Source organism: Papilio polytes, unplaced genomic scaffold, assembly GCF_000836215.1.
Source record: "Papilio polytes unplaced genomic scaffold, Ppol_1.0 DF821956.1, whole genome shotgun sequence".
In the NCBI taxonomy this organism is placed as follows: domain Eukaryota; kingdom Metazoa; phylum Arthropoda; class Insecta; order Lepidoptera; family Papilionidae; genus Papilio; species Papilio polytes.
The window spans coordinates 365,962-385,631 of record NW_013527248.1 but is presented as its reverse complement, the minus strand read 5'-3'; the positions used below and the strand labels follow the sequence as shown (position 1 = coordinate 385,631).

Genomic DNA, 19,670 nt, shown 5'->3' with positions numbered 1-19,670 from the left:
TTCGCCATATTGGCGAAATCTATTCGCCATTTCGGCGAATTCAAGCTACTTGCTTGTTTGCAAGATTGTATTACCAAAAAAGTATTTTTTTTATTATCTTAATTACTTACCATCTCTACATTTAGATATACTCCCAGAGTCTACTAAATGCTTGTAAAAGACCGGAAACTCTTTAGTGTCCAGTTCATTCCCGAAGGACTTCAGCACTCCTGACACACCCAGGAGTAACGACCTCATCACCGTATCCTGGGGAGAAGGTGGAACTGAGAGGTTGTATAACCACAAATATTTAGATATCCTCTAAAATTGACAGTTTTACTCCATTCTCATTTTAATTCAGGTACTGATAAATAATTCTATCTATTAGTACATTAACACTGCTAGCAATCGCCAAAATGGCGAAATATGTATGTGGTTTAAACTTCCATACATCTCAATCAGCTTGAATATCTAAATTAACACCTTTTTCTTACTAAATGCATGTTTTTTATAGCTCTTTGCTTTTTCATTAAAATAGCTGAAAATCATTTTTATTTTCATACCGAATGTTTAGAATCCAGTAAATTCAGATAAACCCTCCATATTTTGGCCACATTTGATTTTACTATATCTGGATAATGGCAACAAATTGCACCTGAAAAAAACATACATTAAAAGAGAAAAAAGTATTCAAACGACAAGAATAGATGCATTTACGAAAACGAGATAGAATATAAAATAATTTAATTAGAATTATAAACTAAACTCTAGTTCACACACTAACTTGAACCCCAAATTGCAAAACTACCAATTATTTAAACCTCAAATTGCAAAACTAGCGATCATTTGAACCCCAAATTGCAAAACTACCACTCATTTGAATTCCAAATTGCAAAACTACCAATCATTTGAACCCCAAATTGCAAAACTACCAATCATTTGAACCCCAAATTGCAAAACTACCAATCATTTGAACCCAAAATTACAAAACTATCAATCATTTGAACCCCAAATTGCAAAACTACCAATCATTTGAACCCCAAATTGCAAAACTACCCATCATTTGAACCCCAAATTGCAAAACTACCAATCATTTGAACCCCAAATTGCAAAACTACCAATCATTTGAACCCCAAATTGCAAAACTACCAATCATTTGAACCTCAAATTGCAAAACTACCCATCATTTGAACCCCAAATTGCAAAACTACCCATCATTTGAACCCCAAATTGCAAAAACGTGTTTGAACCCTTAACTTACCTATCAATTCAGCGAGTGGAGCTTTGCATGTTTTCTCATTACTAAGACTGACGAGATGTTTGTTATAATTGTTTGCAACTTCTTCACAATACGGCACCAAAGAAGTTAGACATTGTAGAGCTAACGCTCGTTGTCGAGACTCGAATGGTATCTCGCATATCTAAACAGAAATAAACTAGGTACAACTAAGTAGAACTAGCTGTGGCTCGCGATTTCGCCCGCGTGAAATTAAAAAATATAGCCCATGTTACTCACAGATAAAGTACCTTTCTAATGGTGAAAGAATTTTTAAAATCGGCAAAGTAGTTTTTGCGTGAATCAAATACATACAAAAATACAAAGTTTTCCTCTTTATAATATTAGTATGGATTATTATCAAAAATAAACCAACGCTTGACTACGATTCCACCTAAACTGAACTAAGTGAAGACGCGGTAAAGGAATGTAGGTGATTGTTACACTGGGTGGTGAAATATTTATTTCTTAAAGCTTGAAAAAGCTTGTTTTATTTGGGTTATAAGAAAATGACAAGGTACACCCACCACAGGTATATTGGTAGACTTTACTATTAGATTGGTGATTGATATTGAAAAAAATCATGGAAATCTTGGAATCTTCTATTGCACTTTTTTTTATAATACTCGTATAAGATGGCAAACTCGCAAGCGGCCACCTGAATCCACCGAAATGAAAAGCGACCGCTGCACATAGATATTCGCAATTGCAGATGCGTTGCCTACTCTTAATAGACGGAGGAGGAGACGCACATAAAGAGGACATTTCCCCTTCCTATGCGTCTCCTCCGTCGTCAAATCCACCTTTCCTTCCCATCCTTTCCTCTTAAGCAAAGTGTGGAAAGTGAAAGGGGCCAAAATTAAGCCTCTAACACCACACTTTTCAGAAGAAACGTGGAATTGCTTCCACTTCACGCCTGTTTTCTGTGTGGTCGTGGTATTACACCGGGCGAGCCGGACTATTCGTGCGAAGATGGTAGGACGGGCTCTACCACTGTCAAGCTACTAGTTATGTTGTACAGATGTTTGTTGAAGTATCCATGGCCTGGCAATACTTACCCTGATAATATTATCAAAATGTTGTGAACATTCTTCTTTGAACTTCTCAATAACATTGGAGAGTAATTTAAATGCTTTCCCGATAGGATCAAACCAAACGGGATCCTTCCATTTGTTAGCTATAGTTGTCAATAAATTAACCGGCTCCAGTAACAGTGTATCTACGAACCATGCTAAAAAAAAACAACCAATTCAATTAAGTAATAACTTATCTATACTATTATAATAAATCGTAAACACACACTTCTTTGTTGCCTAAGATGTCAGCAATTTTCGAAGATCACAGCATATTTTCGAATAACTCTTTTTTTAATAAAAAGCCCTACACTTTCGTTACTCTTTAGGCTACATATTTTCAGGCCGTTTATTATTATAACATAAGGTGGCAAACGAGCATGCGGCCCCCTGAAATCGCTAAAATGGCGAAGCGACCGCTGCCCATAGACATCCGCAATTGCAGATGCGTTGCCTACCCTTATACGACGGAAGAGGAGACGCACAGAAAGAGGATATTTCCCCTTCCTATGCATCTCCTCTACCGTCAAAACCACTTCCTCTTCCCAACCTCTCCTTATAAGAAAAGGGTGGTAAAGAGAAAGGGACTTAAATTAGGCCTCCGGCACCACACTCATCAGACGAAACACGGAATTGCTTCCATTTCACGCCTGTCTTCTGTGTGGTCGTGGTATGCCGTGGTAGTGCCGGCCCATTCGTGCTAAGATGTTAAAGCGGGCACTACCACCGTTAAACTTAGGGGTAAATATTTTGGATAAAACCCCTAATGTGGAAAAGAGACCATAAGTTGTTGCCAACATCAAGGAAGCAAGGTTGCCATGGTTTGACATCATGTTATGTCATTTAACATTTGCAATTGATAATTTGACAAATGTGAACAATAAAATGTTTTTTTTATAATTATGTAAGAATGAAGTCGTGTGGGAACAGCTAGTCAAGTATACAGGCTTTTGCCTGCGACTCTGCGTTGATTTGAAAAATAACTCAGTACAGTGCCAGATTAGACATAGCAAGCGTAACAGCTACAAGCCACTCGAATTTGGGGGCCCCAGATTTCTGTCTGTTAGTAATCAAAAAATATTAATTTAACTAGGATTGTAAAACATCTTGCATGTCTTAAACGCAGAGCTTAGGCTATATTCCTTCCAATTTTCAGCCTAATACTAGTAAAATTTAATACCATCAACTATAGAACCCAAAGCAAACTAAGGGCCTCTTGACAGAATTTGTTACTGGCCCTGCACTGGCTTCTGGCACTGACTCAGTATGTGTTCTTCCAGACTATCTTGTACATGTGTTTAAATTTTTTATTAATTTATTGATTACATATTAACAAACATCCATCCATTTAAACTTTTATTGTATAATATTAGCATGACTTTTGTCTGTGAGGAATTATAAAAAAGTTTATTAGATAATATAACTTTCTAATGGTGAAATAAATTGAAATAGCTAACATAGTTTTTGAGTTAATTCAAAATATACAAAAACACAATCTTCTTAATGTAGCTGTATTTATGTTTACTATGACTCCATCCACATGGAATTAAAACAAAAACAAAAGCCTATTTGCTCTTACAGACTATCCTCTACATCTATGCCAAATTTCATCGAGATCTGTTCAGCCGTTTAGGCTACAAACTCTAACATCCATCTAAACTTTCGCATTTATAATATTAAGCACAATTTATGTTGGACTTAATAAGAAACATGAAAGTAATTTACCAATTTCTGACGATGTTAAGTCATCTTTGAGTACACGATAAGCACATTCACATGCCTCAAGGAAACTTTTACGTTGAACATCTTGATATCTGTCCACAATTACTTCCCACTCCTCCATAATGTAGCTAAAACCAAATATATTTTATAACACAATAGCTGTTCGCGATTTCGCCCTGTGAAATTAAAATAATAATAAAAACAAAGCCTATGTTATTCACAGAAAAATGACCTTTCTAATGATGAAAGAATTTTTGAAATCGGCCCAGTAGTTTTTGAGTTATTTCAATACATACAAAAATACAAATCTTTCCTCTTTATAATATTAGTATAGAATAAAACTACAGTAGAACCTCGATAACTCAAACCTTGGTAACTTAAAAACCTCTATAACTTCAAATATATGTTCCCTTCCCATCAGAGCTCAAAACCTCTACAACATAGACCCTTGATAACTTAAAACCTCTATAATTTAAAATATTTCGTGTTTCCCTTAGACTTTAACTTATCGAGGTATATTATACATCTAAAAATACAATATACTTTAGTATTTAAATTGCCTCACTTGATTTTAACTTAATTTTTTTGTTGATATTTACAAATAAGCAGATGTAATATACATTTCAGATTTTACTATGCAATTTTAAAATAATAGTTTACTTTTGTAATCGCTTAAAAAGTCACTTTTATCCAGATTATTCGTCTATTAACCACAATTTGTATTTATCTTTGTTGGTATAACTGTTAATCTCTTATTTTTCAATAAAATTATATCTATTTCTATCCCTGTACTATGCAATAAAGTAGAACATTTTAACTGGAAATGTTTATTTTCTTTATTACAGTTTTAAAACCTTAGTTGTAATTAATCATGAGTTTCTTAAAGAGAAATGTCATCAATAAGAGATTACCAATTTTCCCGCCATAACTATTTAGGATTTCACACTTATATTTTACCGTAGTGATTGTTTGTTCCTTGAACAGTTTAAAAAGCATTTAAAATACCGTTATCACTAGTGAGTTGCACAAATACAATAAAGATATCTCAAAACCGGCTTAATCCTTTATCAGTTTTTGACCGGTTTTTATTGTATGTCAATGTCAGCTAACAATCAATATGACATCGAACGAATTGACCAATCAAAAATAACCAAAGAGCGTTTGTCTTTGGTCGGGAACTTCACGACTTTACATTCGTGACAATGGAAAATTAGAATTAAAAGGCACCAAAATATTGAAGGAGTGTTTTCAACGAAGGTAGAGTTTTGTTATGTTTTCAAAAGAATACGGAATTAATTAAAATATTAATATTTTTTTAAGGCAACAATATATTTAATCTGTGCTGTCAAGTGTTATTAACGTTGCACAGATAATAATCGAATTTAAACCATAGACTTTTTTCATAAACCTAAAAAAACTGTTGAAGTATCCAAATTAATACAAATGCAAACAGAAACGGAAATCAAATCAGTCAAATGTTGACTATCGTTGATCCTGGTTGTTCCTTTAATTTTGATGAATGTAAATAAACACTTCTCAAACATTTATAAACAAAAATATTATTTTAACATAGGATATTAGAACAACAGTTATCCAGACAGCCTTTCTCCTTGTCTTATAACGGCATTTCTCGGCGGCAGCGCAGCGGGCATGTTAATTCGAATAATTTATGCGCGGCTGGCACTTGAACTTGCAAATTGCAGGGTCAACAATCTTTTTTTACTTGATATAAAAACTTGCATCTTTTATAGTCAATTCCTCAAACACAAAGCTATATTTAACTACGACCTGTTGCCCGCAACCTTCCGTGTGGTATGAGAAAACATAAGAACTATATAAATTACAAATAGCTACGTATCCCTCGGGAACCGGACATTTCTCGGGGATGAACCTTATCCCATGTATACTCCAGACTTTGTTTTATATCTGTGCCAAATTTCAATAAGATTTGTTGAACCCTTGCAGAATGATCGAGTAAACATTAAAAAACTAATTTAATGAATCCCACGGGAACCGTAACTATTCCCGGGATAAAAAGTAGTCTATGTGTTCTTCCAGACTATGCTCTAACCCTGTGCCAAATTTCATGGAAATTCGTTCAGCCGTTTAGGCTACAAACGCTAACAAACATCCATCTATCCATCTAAACTTTCGCATTTATAATATTAGTAAGATTTATCAACAGATAAAACAATTGTTAAAGTTTCTATAGATTTTTTTTTTAATAAAACGGCCAAAGAGTAAGGGTCCATCGTAACTTAATAGTTTAATCGACGGAGAAGGGACACAAAAGGATCCCCGTCCTATGTTTCCTATCAAATAAAATTGTAAATTACATACTATATTACTTAGCGATAATCCACATTGTAATGGTGCGATTTTTTTCTAAATCGGTTCAGTAATTTTTGAGTTATTTCAATACATACAAAAATACAAATAGGGAACTTTATAATGTTAGTATTACGTTGAATGTTTACCACTACGTACATTACTCGTCAGTAATTGGAAGGTAAATAGGTAATATGTTGAATACAAAACAACAAGGCTGAATAAATCAGGCAGTGACTTAACAAACAACTAAAGGTGTATTCGCATATGCTGACTTCTATACTAATGTAATAAAGAGGGAAGATTTGTACTTTTGTATAAATTGAAATAACTCAAAAACTACTGGGCCGATTTAAAAAATTCTGACACCATTAAAAAGCTACATTATACTCTATAATTTTAATACTTTTTTCTATTTCACGCGGACGAAGTCGCGAGCAACAAAGTCAAAATAAAATTTGACAGCAATACTGCTACTGTCAGTGTCAAAATGGCGAAATTCAATTGGGCACAAAATACCACAACTTATAGCCTATCTGTGTATGAAGATCGGTTACATTCGTAATTTAACTGCTTCATTGCTATTTATACAAATAGTAATTTCAGCTAGATTTATAATTTGTTGAAACTAGAATTAAACTATTTGTAATACCTATTGTATAAAAACAGAATGAAATTTTTAGTGAAATGTAACGTAAAGTTGTGTTCAAGTTCACGGAAAGCAGAAACAATTAGAAATAAAAAAAAACTCGTGTATGAACGCACCTTTACACGCTTACCGGTTTATAAGAATAAGAACTCGATGCTACGAATATTAACACTCGTGTAATATGCAATGAGTACTTATAGAAACTAGTGATGTGCGCATGTAAAAATATCGATATTGTTATGTCGGTTTTAGTACCGGTATCACAATCTGTCCAAATGAAATAAAGAGGAATGATTTGTATTTTGATATTTGATTCACGTAAAAGTAGTGGACCGATTTCGAAAAATTCATTAATATATGTTGTCAATAAGAAACATAGGTTAAATCTTTAATTTCAAGCGGACGAAGTCCCGAGCAACAGCTACTCTAGACTAATATTATAAAGAGGAAAGATTTGTATTTTTGTATGTATTGAAATAACTCAAAAACTACTGAATTCTTTCACGGTTAAAAAGGTAATTTATCTTTGAGTAACATAAGCTATATTTTTTTAGAGTAACGGGGACGAAGTGGCGTATAGAGCTAGTACAAAATAAAGTTACTTCCCACTGTTCCTCCCTACGTTCATATGCTTAGATCTTCAAAACTACGCATCGGATTTTGATGCAGTTTTTTTAATAGAGTGATTCAAGAGGAAGGGGAAGGTAAACATACGAGGGGGAGCTGCCCCCGCCTGCCCCTGTACCTATGAGTTAAGCGTAGATATTCAAATGTCGGAACAGAAAGAATAATCGTTAATAAAATTTTCTTATAATGCAATATGTCACATTGAATCTACACTTAACACTTCACTCTTAAGTAAATTCTTTGTTGATTTAAATGCTAAATCCTTTATTTATATCGTAGTTAAGTTACACATCTATCCAACTTCTATACTAATATAATAAAGCGTAAACACACACTACTTTGTGACGTAGGATGTCAGCAATCACATCATATATTTGAACAACTCTTTCTTCAACAAAAACCTTTCCTACGACACGCATTAGGGTATATATTTTCACGCTACTAAACTTAGGAGGTAATTAAATTGGAAAAACCCTCATGAGGGAAAGGGACTATAAAATATAAGCTGCCAACATTAAAGAAGCACATTATTATGGTAATCGTAACTTGACATTTGCAATTGAGAATTTGACAAATGTAGACATTAAAATAAAGTTTTTATATACGTTTTGTATCCACAGGATAAAGCCGTATGGGAACAGCTAGTTCATGATGAAATATAATTACTTGAACGTAAATTCGCCTTAAATATGTAGGATCGCTTACAGCTTACAGGGCTCCGGTCGATTTTAACCGACCTCAGTCGTCGTTTGGCGCGCGTACAGTAAGCGCGCGTAATTCGTCCGTGATAAAGCGAGTGGTTATTTCGTAAGTCCAAGGACGGCCATTGTTGGCTAGAAAAAAAATATAAAAGGTACGTAAGAGAACTTATTTGTCTTTTTTTACTTACATGTTCTGGTTTGGCATTGTATAGTTTTATATCGCATGACGATTTTTATGGCATAATTGTTTGATTACCTTTGCCTGTAACGTTATTGATATCGTAAATATTAACGGTTTGTTAATCTGTTAAATCGTTTAGTAACCATTAAATAAAATGTAACAGTTATTTGAAATAGTTCTCAATCATTCATTCAATCTTATTTTGAACCAAAAATATTAGTATTTTTTTATTTAGTTTAGTAGACGTAATTAGTAATTTATAACGATTTTACTGTAAACAAGGAAAACTTATTGAATAAATAAAACCGCGCCTAATTTTCAATATCTGCCTAACCTAGAAGTATGGGATACGGCCACAATAATATTGAAAACTTATTTAATTACTACTATATTATGTATTACTAGAATAAATTAGGAATTACAGTCGAAAATCAATATTTTACTAAGCGATATTTATTACTCAAGTATTGTTTACTATAAAAATGCAGAAGCTTATTCTCTTTTAAATAAGGTAAAAAGATGGCTCAAAAGCTACTGTCCACAAACAGATGAATTACTTAAAAAAAAAAACAGAGTGCTAACAAAATATTTATGCAGTTCATAAGTTGTTAGCACTAAGGGTTAGATTCGCGTGTATTCTTTTCAAGGTTTTGCCCATCGGAGCAAAGTAAACGTGCGACACGAGCTAGCGATTCTAATCTTTATTGCAACATTAGTACATTACGATATGATTTTGTTTTACAGACGTGGTTTTTTCGCAAACATGAATGTTGGGTTTAAAATGACCAATCTTCCATTATAAAATATTGTACATGTATGTTTTTACAATGTTAACCCACTCTTACATCTATTTCATATTTGTACTACATAGAAATTATCGTAATTTATGACGCCATCTATAATTGACGTATTTGCCGCCAAAACGTTTCAAAAAATTGCTTCAAACACCGAGCATGATTTGCGAGAAAATATTTTTTTTCACCGGTACTTTCTTTGAAAGGTATTGGTTGTCAAGTTTAGTGCCATCTCGTGTTATGAAACATTTGACAAAATTATAATAAGCTGCGGAGTTTTTTATTTATAAATATTATAAATACGAACATTTGTTACAATACAACGCTTGTTAGAGTTTGTAGACTAAATTGATGAACGGGTTTCGATGAAATTTAGTTTAGATGTAGAGGATAGTCTGGAAGAAAACATCATATTCACTATTCTTTTTTTTAAATTCCACACGGACGGAATGGCGGGCGAAAGCTAGTAAAAAATAAACATTTAAATATTGTTTACCGACATTAATGACACCTATTGACAATTAATATAAATAAAATTAATATTAAAATATAGTTTTGAGGATCTATCAATAGATAGCGTTAGTTGTGAAAATGTTTCAAGTGAAGTGTCAATGCCTCCTCTTTCTTCAAACTCTCCTTGTATAACACAAATTCGCGATTTATGCTTGTGACAGTATATCTTGATTTGATTATAAATTGGTAGCGAATTAAATGTAAACATGATTTAACAGAATTATCTTAGCGCCACTGTAATTAACCTCTGACATTTTATCAAGAAAAATGACGTATAGGTATAAATTTACACGAGGCTTGTTGATTCTGAGGTCAATGAACTTTCGTAGTTACGATGTCAGATTTATACCACGACTAAAAAGACTAGATACTTTATGCAATTATTGTGAGAGATATTGCTCGCGACTTAAACCGCACTAAATCTATTTTAGTATAATAAAGCGTAAACACACTACTTCGTGGCGTAAGATGTCAGCAATCACAGCATATATTTGAATAATTCTTTCTTTAATCAAAAGCCCTATACTTACGACAGTACGTTCGTTTTAGGCTATATAATATATATTACATTTTCATGCTATTAAACTTAGGGGGTAACTAAGTTAGAAATAGAAGTTAAAAATTCACTAAATTTCAACTCTCGGCTTACGCTGCCTAAACCATTAGAGGTATGTAAAAATGATGTACGAAAGAATTGTAGATCTAAAAAAGTTCTACAGAAAACTCCGCGATAGCATGTATCTAACCTAAACTGCTGAATGGATCTGGATGATTGATGTAGAATAGTCTGAAAGAACACTACTTACTTTTTTTTTTATAACATAAGGTGGCAAACGAGCAAGCGGCTACCTGAATCCACCAAAATGGCGAAGAGACCGCTGCCCATAGACATCTGCAATTGCAGATGCGTTGCCTACCCTTATCCGACAGACGAGGAGACGCACATAAAGAGGATATTTCCCCTTACTATGTATCTCCGTCAAATCCACTTCCTTTTCCCATTCTCTCCTTATAAAAAAAGTGCGGTAAAGAGAAAGGGGCTTAAATTAGGCCTCCGGCACCACACTTATCAGACGAAACACGGAATTGCCTCCATTTCACGCCTGTTCTGTGTGGTCGTGGTATTACTGGGGGCGTGCCCTGCAGTGCTAAGATGTTAAAGCGGGCACTACCACTATTACTTTTGTTTGTTTAATTCCTCACGTAGCGATTCGCAATATAACGAAGTAGCCGTGATCGGTATTTAAAGGTTTTATATTTACATAATTTAGACGTTCAATTTATGTGAAAGTCAGTGTTATAATAAACAAAAGAAGTTCAACAATTGATTTGTTAAGATATCGCATATTTTAAATGTTCATCTTCATGACGTTAACTTTACTTAGGGCATGTTCCACCGAATTGTAAATAGTCTAATAGCCGCGGGTTCCAAAGGCAATTCGAGACATCGTTTCTCGTGCGCACAGCAAAGGAGTGGAATAAGTTGCCGGCGTCAGTGTTCCCGTCAAGTTATAACGTGGGTGCCTTAAAGAGCAGGGTGAATCGGTACTTACTAAACTAGCGCGACCATCCTTCGACCACATCCACCTTGGTCTAGGTAGAAGGTCAAGCGCTGGTTTTTGCAATTAAAAAAAAGTCTGATAATCCAATGTATAAAATATGTGATGGAAATATCTGATTTTATTCCCTCTGACAGCGAGTGGTGGGACATGCCCTAACTGTATCTCATTTCGCAGTATTAGGTATCGAATATCATGTGTCACAGTATAAAACAAAGTCGTTTCCCACTGTCTTTATGTATGTAGGCGACAGCTAGTAATATAACAAGCTATAAATTTAAATTTTATCAACTGTAAGGCTCCAAGATGGCTGACTTGTATCGCAATGTGCGCCTGACCTTTGTCGTTTAAAAACGTGTATAACAATGTTACTAACTAGAAGACAATGTATTAAGTTATTAGCAATAATTAAACAGGTATGTCTTAATAATCTATATCTATACTATTATAATAAAGCGTAAACACACACTTCTTTGTTGCAATTACAGCATGTTTTTTAATCATTCTTTTTTAATAAAAAGCCCTACATTTACGTCACGCTTTAGGCTATATATTATCACGCCGTAAACTTAGGGGTAAATATTTTGGATAAAAACCCTAATGTGGGAAAGAGAACATAAGTTGCTGCCAACATCAAGGAAGCAAGATTGCTATGGTTTGACATCATGTCATGACAAATGTAAATAATAAAATATAATTTTTATAATTTCACGCGGATGAAGTCTACAACTGAGGTACAATTTATTCCTCACTTAAAAGATAAATGTTTTAACAAGTATAAATTCAAACAGTGAACTTTGCTTATTCTTTTTTAGATTAACTAACAACAAAGTTTATCTAAAGTCAACGGAGTCGAATGCAACATTATATTACGCGATAAATAACTATTTATAGACTACTATAACTATTTTTTTTTATAACATAAGGTGGCAAACGAACAAGGTGGCCATCTGAAACCGCCAAAATGGCGAAGCGACCATAGACATCCGCGATCGCAGATGCGTTGCCTACCCTTATCCGACGGAGGAGGAGACGCACAAAAAGAGGATATTGCCCCTTCGTATGCATTACCTCCACCGTCAAATCCACTTCCCCTTCCCATCCTCTCCTTATAAGAAAAGGGTGGTAAAGAGAAAGGGACTTAAATTAGGCCCCCGGCACCACACTCATCAGACGAAACACGGAATTGCTTCCATTTCACGCCAGACTTCTGTGTGGTCGTGGTATTACACCGGGCGTGCCGACCACTGTTAGAATGACTAAACTACGACTATCGATTATTTCGCAATTCAACTGTTTAGTTGCACAACTAACGAGTAGTGTAGCTCCATATCAGCTAAAGGAATCAAAGCGAGACTACACAGTGTCTAGTTACGTTTAGTCAAACCGCGCGATCTACATATAAATAATTTTAATGAGTAATTTTAACTATCTTACATATGCATTTAGCGTATTCGCCAAATTATATCTTGTTGACCTCGTCCGATCTCGTGTAATAAACAGTGGTAGAGCCCGCTTAAACATCTTCGCACGAATGGGCCGACTTGCCCGGTGTGCCACGACCACACAGACAGGCGTGAAGTGGAAGCAATTCTGCATGTCGTCTGATAAATGTGGTGCGGTGGCATAATTTTGGTCCCCTTGGAAAGGATTTGACGATGGTGGAGACGCATAGAAAGGGAAAATGTCCTATTTATGTGCGTTTCCTCCGTCAATGAAGGGTAGGCAACGCATCTGCAATTGCGGATGTTTATGGGCAGTGGTGGTTATCCATTTCGGTGGATTCAGGTGGCCGCTTGCTCGTTTGCCAACTTATATGATATTAAAAAAAAAACTTAAATATTATTCATCACAAAAGTTCAGCGACATCCTTTGATTCGTTCTAGAAATACGTAATAACAAACATCAGTATATTCTAAACTTTTGCTTTTATATTGTTTAGGAGGAAAACTAACACAATCGGGGAAATACATGGGTATTTAATTTAATTTTATTTAATGTACTATCAAAGGTAATAAACCTTTGAAATACGATGTATTGTTAAAACTTAAATTAGCAACTATTTAGTATGAAACTAGCATTTGCCCGCAACTCCGTCCGCGTGGAATTAAAAAAATAGTGAGTAGCCTATGTGCTCTTCCAGACTATCCTCTAAGTCTATACCAAATATCATCGAAATTCGTTCAGCCGATTAGGCAACAAACTCTAACAAACATCCATCTAAACTTTCGCATTTATAATATTAGTAAGATTGAATATTACTGTAATATTAAATGCGAGGATCAAAACGTGTCGAACGTGACGTGTTATATTTCTTGCACTAGCTAAAGTGGTTGCATAAACCGACGCTCTTAAGGACGCACTAAAATGACTTAGTGATGTGCACATTTTATCGATTGAAATGTTATTATAGCTACATATAGCTATAGATCTGTCAAAATTACAGATTAAAAAAATCCTAATATCGATCTGTCAAAATCAATAGTCAAGAAAAATACAGATTTAAAAAATGACGTATTTGAACGTCATTTTTTAAAAGCACAAATCAATTGTAAAACCTTATTGTATTTTGGTTCATCAAACGTATTTTTTTTGTGTAACGAAGCGTGTTTTACACAGACTTAAATACTTGCCCTTTTTAGACGCAATGAAGTCTTTAGGATCGAAGTGGCCACATAGAAAGTCGTATAGAAAGCTTGCTTTACGAGAAAGTTGTACTTTTCACGACAATCTAGGTAACTAATAATGAACGTGGGTTAAAAATGAAATATTCATAGAAAAATAATACAAGATTATAGACTATAAAAGTTTGAAATTGATGAATTCTTACTAATATTATAACGAAAGTTTAGATGGATGTTTGTCAGAATTAACCTAAAATACTGAACGGATCATGATGAAATTCGACATAGATGTAGAGGACAGTCTAGAACACATGGGGTATCTCTAAATTGTTGGATTCTCAAAGGAATTTTAGTTTTTGTTTATAAAGTTCGTGTGTTTAAATATGCGAACAATAAAATGCAAAATCATCCATAGTTTTAACTGTGACAATCTTGTAAATAATTAAAATCAGTGGCATCAAGTGTTAAGACTGACCTACAAAAAAAAACAAAGAAACATGGCTGACCTATAAAAAAAAAAAAGAAACATGGCGTCCGTTAGTTGACAAATGGAAACATTAACATGAACGGTGAAAGTATTTTTAAAGTGCTTAAAATGACATTAGAGTTACTGCGGTAACCTCCTAACCTAAAAATAAATAGTAACGATTTAAAAGTACTTAGAGCGCGCACTTTGACAAAACTATCGCACATCTGTTCTTTATTTTGTTACAGAACAAAATGCGTACTCTATTCTTTATGGTGCTGGCGGCCATCTTGTGTAGCGCGTTGGCCAAGACCAAAAGAGATGACAATAAGGTAGTATGTTCTAGATATAAAAACGATTTTAAATAATGCATGGTTCACAATTGGCCAATACAGTTGGACAGTAACACAAGCCAGAAATGGATTTATTAACTCACTAGTGAGAATTACTGTTCATATTATGCTATTTTAATGCCAGTGTATTTATTTAATGCTACTGTCCAAATAATTGCTTATATTATTGGTGCTGTCCATTTTCGTCTGGCGTATTATGAGATTATATATTTTACGCCATCTTTATTTGTTTGTAGCCTATAATTTCTATACTAAATTTTAAAGAGGAAAGATTTAAATTTTTTGATTTTTGTATGTATTGAAATAACTAAAAAACTATTGGGCCGATTTTACAAATTCTTTAACCATTAAAGCTACGTTATCAGTGGGTAACATATGCTGTATTTTTTAATTTCACACGGACGAAGTCGCGAGCAACAGCTAGTACTTTCTATTTTTAGTTTTATTTCATGTTTTATTCAAGGTGAAAATTGCCGTATACTACGAAGCGTTATGTCCTGACAGCAAGCGGTTCATTGTCTCCCAACTGGCGCCTGTCTGGAGAGACTTCAGGGGCGCGGTGAAAGTTAAATTGGTGCCATACGGCAAGGCTACTGTGAGTAAACGTTTCCAATAGCGTCTGATACAATTTACAATTGTACAAGTTTTATTAAAATTATGACCTTTCTATACGGACTGGTGCAGGTTTTTTAAACTGCCTATAAGGGAGCACACGAACAGAGTGTACTTAGTTAATGGCCCGTTCACACTCAGCCAGTACAGTCAAGTCATAGATTGCATGGACTCACTGGTACAAGTTAACATTTACACTGTGCCAATTTATTAATAATCCAGTTTTAGCGCTTTATTGACCAACTGTACTGGCCTAGTGTAAACCGCGCGCTAACCTTGAGACGCCCTATTCCTTATAAGGTAAGGAAATAGGAAAGGTATCGATATGACAGAAGAGATGAAAAGAAAGTAAATAGGGTTACTTTAAGCAAAAAGAAAATACTTAACTACGAAATTCAAAATTTTAGTAACTTAAAAAGTGCAAAATCGAACTTCATTTTATATATTTTTTCAGCACGACAAAGTGGACGGCAAATGGCAGTTCACGTGCCAACACGGCCCTGATGAGTGCTACGGGAATAAGGTATAAAATATTATCCTATTAAAAAAAATGTTTGTAACCAATAAACTCAAAAACTACTTGACCGATTTGAAAAATTCTTTCACCATTAGAAAGCTGCATTATTACAGAGTGATATAGAATACTTTTTTACTCGAAAAAGTGTTTATTTTCATTAAAAATTAGTATTAAATAAAATTGTAAATCTGTAGGTGCAAGCTTGTATTCTGAAGGACCGCAGTTTGCAGGACACTGACAAGATGGAGCTGGTTATGTGTCTAATGGGTACAGCCAGTCCTGATAAATCTCTAGACACCGTAAGTATTTATTTCCATGGGTACCAGGGGAGGGGATATGCCTACGATCTAAGAAAAATTGGAAATATTAATAGGCATTCTCTTTAGAATAAAATATTTTTACTACTCCTAGACTAAACTATCGCACAATTGTTTCTCGCTTTGATTCCTATGAACTCAAATGGAGGCACACTACTCGATTTTTAGTTGTACAACTAAACAGTTGAATTGACACAATGGACAATCGCACAATTATCGTGCGGATTCCGGACCGTCACCCCGCTGTGATGGGACAGATGAAACTTTTTTCTCATCTGTCGCCACATGGGGACAGAGCAGGGTGACGGTTGGAAGAAATCCAGTTGTGCGAAGTTTAGACAAAGTTGTGCACACGCTCTTACAATTAATTACTTTTTTTTTTTGCTGAATAATCTAACTTATGTTTTGTAATTTTTATTATATTCCAGTGTCTAGGTCAAGTAAATAAATCTAATAACTCGGATAAGTTGAAGAGATGCGCTGCGAGTGCGCAGGGCGACGCGCTGCTCGCCTCATACGGAGACAAGACGGACTTAGTGCAACGTCCGCTGTCCTTCGTACCTACTATCATTATAAATGAGGTGAGGACAATACTGAACTTATCACAATAAACCATGAAAACTCTGACACCATCATGTTCACAAGCCAGTTGAACTGTCTAACTGTAATAGCCAAGTGTGTACCTGGCATTAGGCGGTCATTTTAAGACGAGGCACAGGGGGTTAAAATCTCAACTTATATAGACATTTTTATTATTGTCATTGGATTTTAGAAACATCCATCTAAACTTTCGTATTTATAAGATAGGGAACCTAAAAATTAGAAGATCCGTTCGTAAAGGTAGATAATAAGCAGTCTATGGGCAAGTTATTTCGCCATTTTTGGCGAATTCAAATACTCGTTAGCTCATTTTGCATCATTTAATTGCATTTATATTCTTGTTTCAGAAATTCGATCAAACAATCCAAGATCAAGCGGTCAATGACCTGCGCGGGGTAGTGTGCCGCGTCGCCGTCAACAAGCCCGCCAGCTGCTAATAAAGTTGCAACTTTTATAAGTACAACGCCATCTGTTGATAAAAGCTTGTAAAGTACGCTATAACCTCTAATTTTCGTAATCGCCGCTAGATGGCGTTATTTTTAACTTTTGTATAATTATGTTCGTAGTACAAAAATTGTAAAACCTTTAAGTGGCTATGATCAAAAGACGTCAATTTCTTACTAAAATTACCCCTATTTCTTATACAAGTACAATTTATAATAATTCAGTTAAGACTTTGTATTCAATTTTAGACTTTCTTTTAAGACAATAACTTAGTTTTTAAGACATTTGTAATGTTTTTAAGATATTAAATTTTAAGTACTTACAATTGCTTTTATTACTGCGTCCTTTCCTATAGATACCTAATCTAGGGCTCAAAAGTGAGGAAATAAAGGAAATCTATCCTTTTTTGGTGTAAATTCCCTCAGACTATAGGTTCAAAAAATTTAAATTACTCAAAGGTAAAGGTAAATAAAAACATTATAATTTTTATTACAATTTTATTAAAAAATTACATAGAAATTTAACTAAAATCTATTACAAAGACGACTTTTATGTTCACTGTTTATTTATAGATAAAATAAATTAAAAAAATTGCACAAATCTAAACAACAAATAGAATTTAATAAAAACACACAATTTATACATTCTTTTGCTAAAAAAACCATAAATATACATGTGTATAGATATATATTCTACAGATATTTAATATGGAGCAAAAAATGAGGCAAAAGGAAGGCATGTTGGGGCAAATTTCCCCAGTTTTACTTACAATATGAAATGACAATTGGAAAATTCTCTCAATTAGATGTCGAAAATCTATAACACACTCCGTCTATACATTATATCTATGGTTACCATAATAATAAAATTATGTACAATTATAAAATAAAGTAAATACTGACCATTTATTTAATTTAATTAAAAAATGTATAAACCTATGACAGTCCAATAAAAATAGAGTATACAAAAAATATATAATCTATATTAATATTATAAAGAGAAAAGATTTGTAATTTTGTATGTATTGAAATAACTCAAAAACTACTGGGACAATTTCAAAAATCTTCCACCACTAGACAGATAATTTATCTGTGAGTAACACAGGTTAAATTTTAAATTATTTTTTACTAGCTTTCGCCCGCGACTCCGTCTGCGTGGAATTAAAAAGGAACAAAGTTGATAGATAGCCAATATGTTCCAGACTATCCTCTACATCTATGTCAAATTTCATCGAGAACCATTCTGCCGTTTGGGCTACAAACTAATAAACATCCATCCAAGTAAGATTTCCCGCGGAAGAAGTCGCGAGCAACAGGTAGTAAATGATATCTTCTATGAATAATTTGTATTAATTACTCTTTATAATATTAGTATGGATTGCTAGTAGTTATTTTGGAATGATACAATAATTATGTGTTAATTCTGGTTATAAAATATTACGTTACATTGTTTTTCCTGCCATTTTCAATTTCAATCAAACATTTATAATTATCAAGATATTTCTGAGCAAAAACATTAAAAATAACTTTTTAAAAAAAACATAAAATAACAACGATTTTAGAAATATCTACCACAAAATATGTCCACCAAAAACATTTTAAATTTCAGTACATTATAACAGTAAGGTTTTTCTGCAGAACAGTTCCCCAAAACAAAATTATCATATTTCGAACTCAAAAAAGAAAATGTTTCTATAGATTTGTTAATACAAAAAAACTTGATTTTTTCTCTATATTTTCAATTTTTCATAATCTAAATTCTAACTTCAAAACTATCTACAAGTACTACCATAGACAATTATTGCTGTCGATTTCGATGGCATAAAAACACACACATATAAGTGGAATTATAAACACACAAACACTCATCTGTCCTAACCAAAGACATTAAAAAATATATAGACAAGACAGTGAACAAATTTACAAGTACTAGATCTAAAAGATATTAGTTGCCAAGTTGACTCGTGTCGACATGTTATAAAACATTTGACAACAATCATAATAAGCACCTTTTGTTATAAAATAAACCAAATAATTGAATATTTTTAATGACATCTATTGGTAACGAGCTGTTGCCCACGACTTCGTCCGCGTGGTATTAGAAAATATAAGAACTATATAAATAACAAAAAGCTACGCATCCCTCGGGTACCGGACATTTCTACAGGATGAACCTTAACCCATGTGTACTCCAGACTTTGTTTTATATCTGTGCCTTTCAAAAGGATATGTTGAACCGTTGCAGAATGATCGAGTAAACATTAAAAAACTAAATTAATGAATCCCACGGGAACCGTAATTATTCCCGGGATAGAAAGTACCCTATGTGTCCTTCC

General features: G+C 33.9%; 2 protein-coding genes across 4 annotated transcripts in view; one reads left to right on the top strand and one right to left on the bottom strand.

The window, feature by feature from the left end:
• Positions 1-5,132, bottom strand: part of LOC106107610 — a 50,429-nt gene extending 45,297 nt beyond the window's left edge. For all 3 annotated transcript variants that reach the window (XM_013288511.1, XM_013288512.1, XM_013288513.1), the window contains exons 1-6: positions 5,008-5,132; positions 4,054-4,178; positions 2,314-2,486; positions 1,241-1,400; positions 543-634; positions 111-246 (exon numbers count right to left, since the gene is read on the bottom strand). In XM_013288511.1, the coding sequence (XP_013143965.1) occupies positions 111-246; positions 543-634; positions 1,241-1,400; positions 2,314-2,486; positions 4,054-4,171 (679 nt within the window). In that variant the 5' untranslated portion in view covers positions 4,172-4,178; positions 5,008-5,132. The remainder of the gene's footprint in view (positions 1-110; positions 247-542; positions 635-1,240; positions 1,401-2,313; positions 2,487-4,053; positions 4,179-5,007) is intronic.
• A 3,246-nt stretch (positions 5,133-8,378) lies between these two features.
• Positions 8,379-17,658, top strand: LOC106107667 (gamma-interferon-inducible lysosomal thiol reductase-like). The gene is made up of 7 exons (XM_013288633.1): positions 8,379-8,507; positions 14,741-14,824; positions 15,309-15,440; positions 15,912-15,980; positions 16,169-16,273; positions 16,720-16,872; positions 17,239-17,658. Exons 2-7 carry the CDS (start codon positions 14,747-14,749, stop codon positions 17,326-17,328), a joined length of 627 nt encoding a protein of 208 aa, XP_013144087.1. The 5' UTR covers positions 8,379-8,507; positions 14,741-14,746; the 3' UTR covers positions 17,329-17,658.
• Positions 17,659-19,670: the final 2,012 nt, after the last annotated feature.

Excerpts from the sequence above, each read along its gene's own strand:
- LOC106107667 (XM_013288633.1), top strand. The coding sequence starts at position 14,747 with ATGCGTACTCTATTCTTTATGGTGCTGGCGGCCATCTTGTGTAGCGCG. Across the intron at positions 14,825-15,308 it reads CCAAAAGAGATGACAATAAG|GTGAAAATTGCCGTATACTA; the intron begins GTAGTATGTTCT and ends GTTTTATTCAAG. Across the intron at positions 15,981-16,168 it reads ATGAGTGCTACGGGAATAAG|GTGCAAGCTTGTATTCTGAA; the intron begins GTATAAAATATT and ends GTAAATCTGTAG.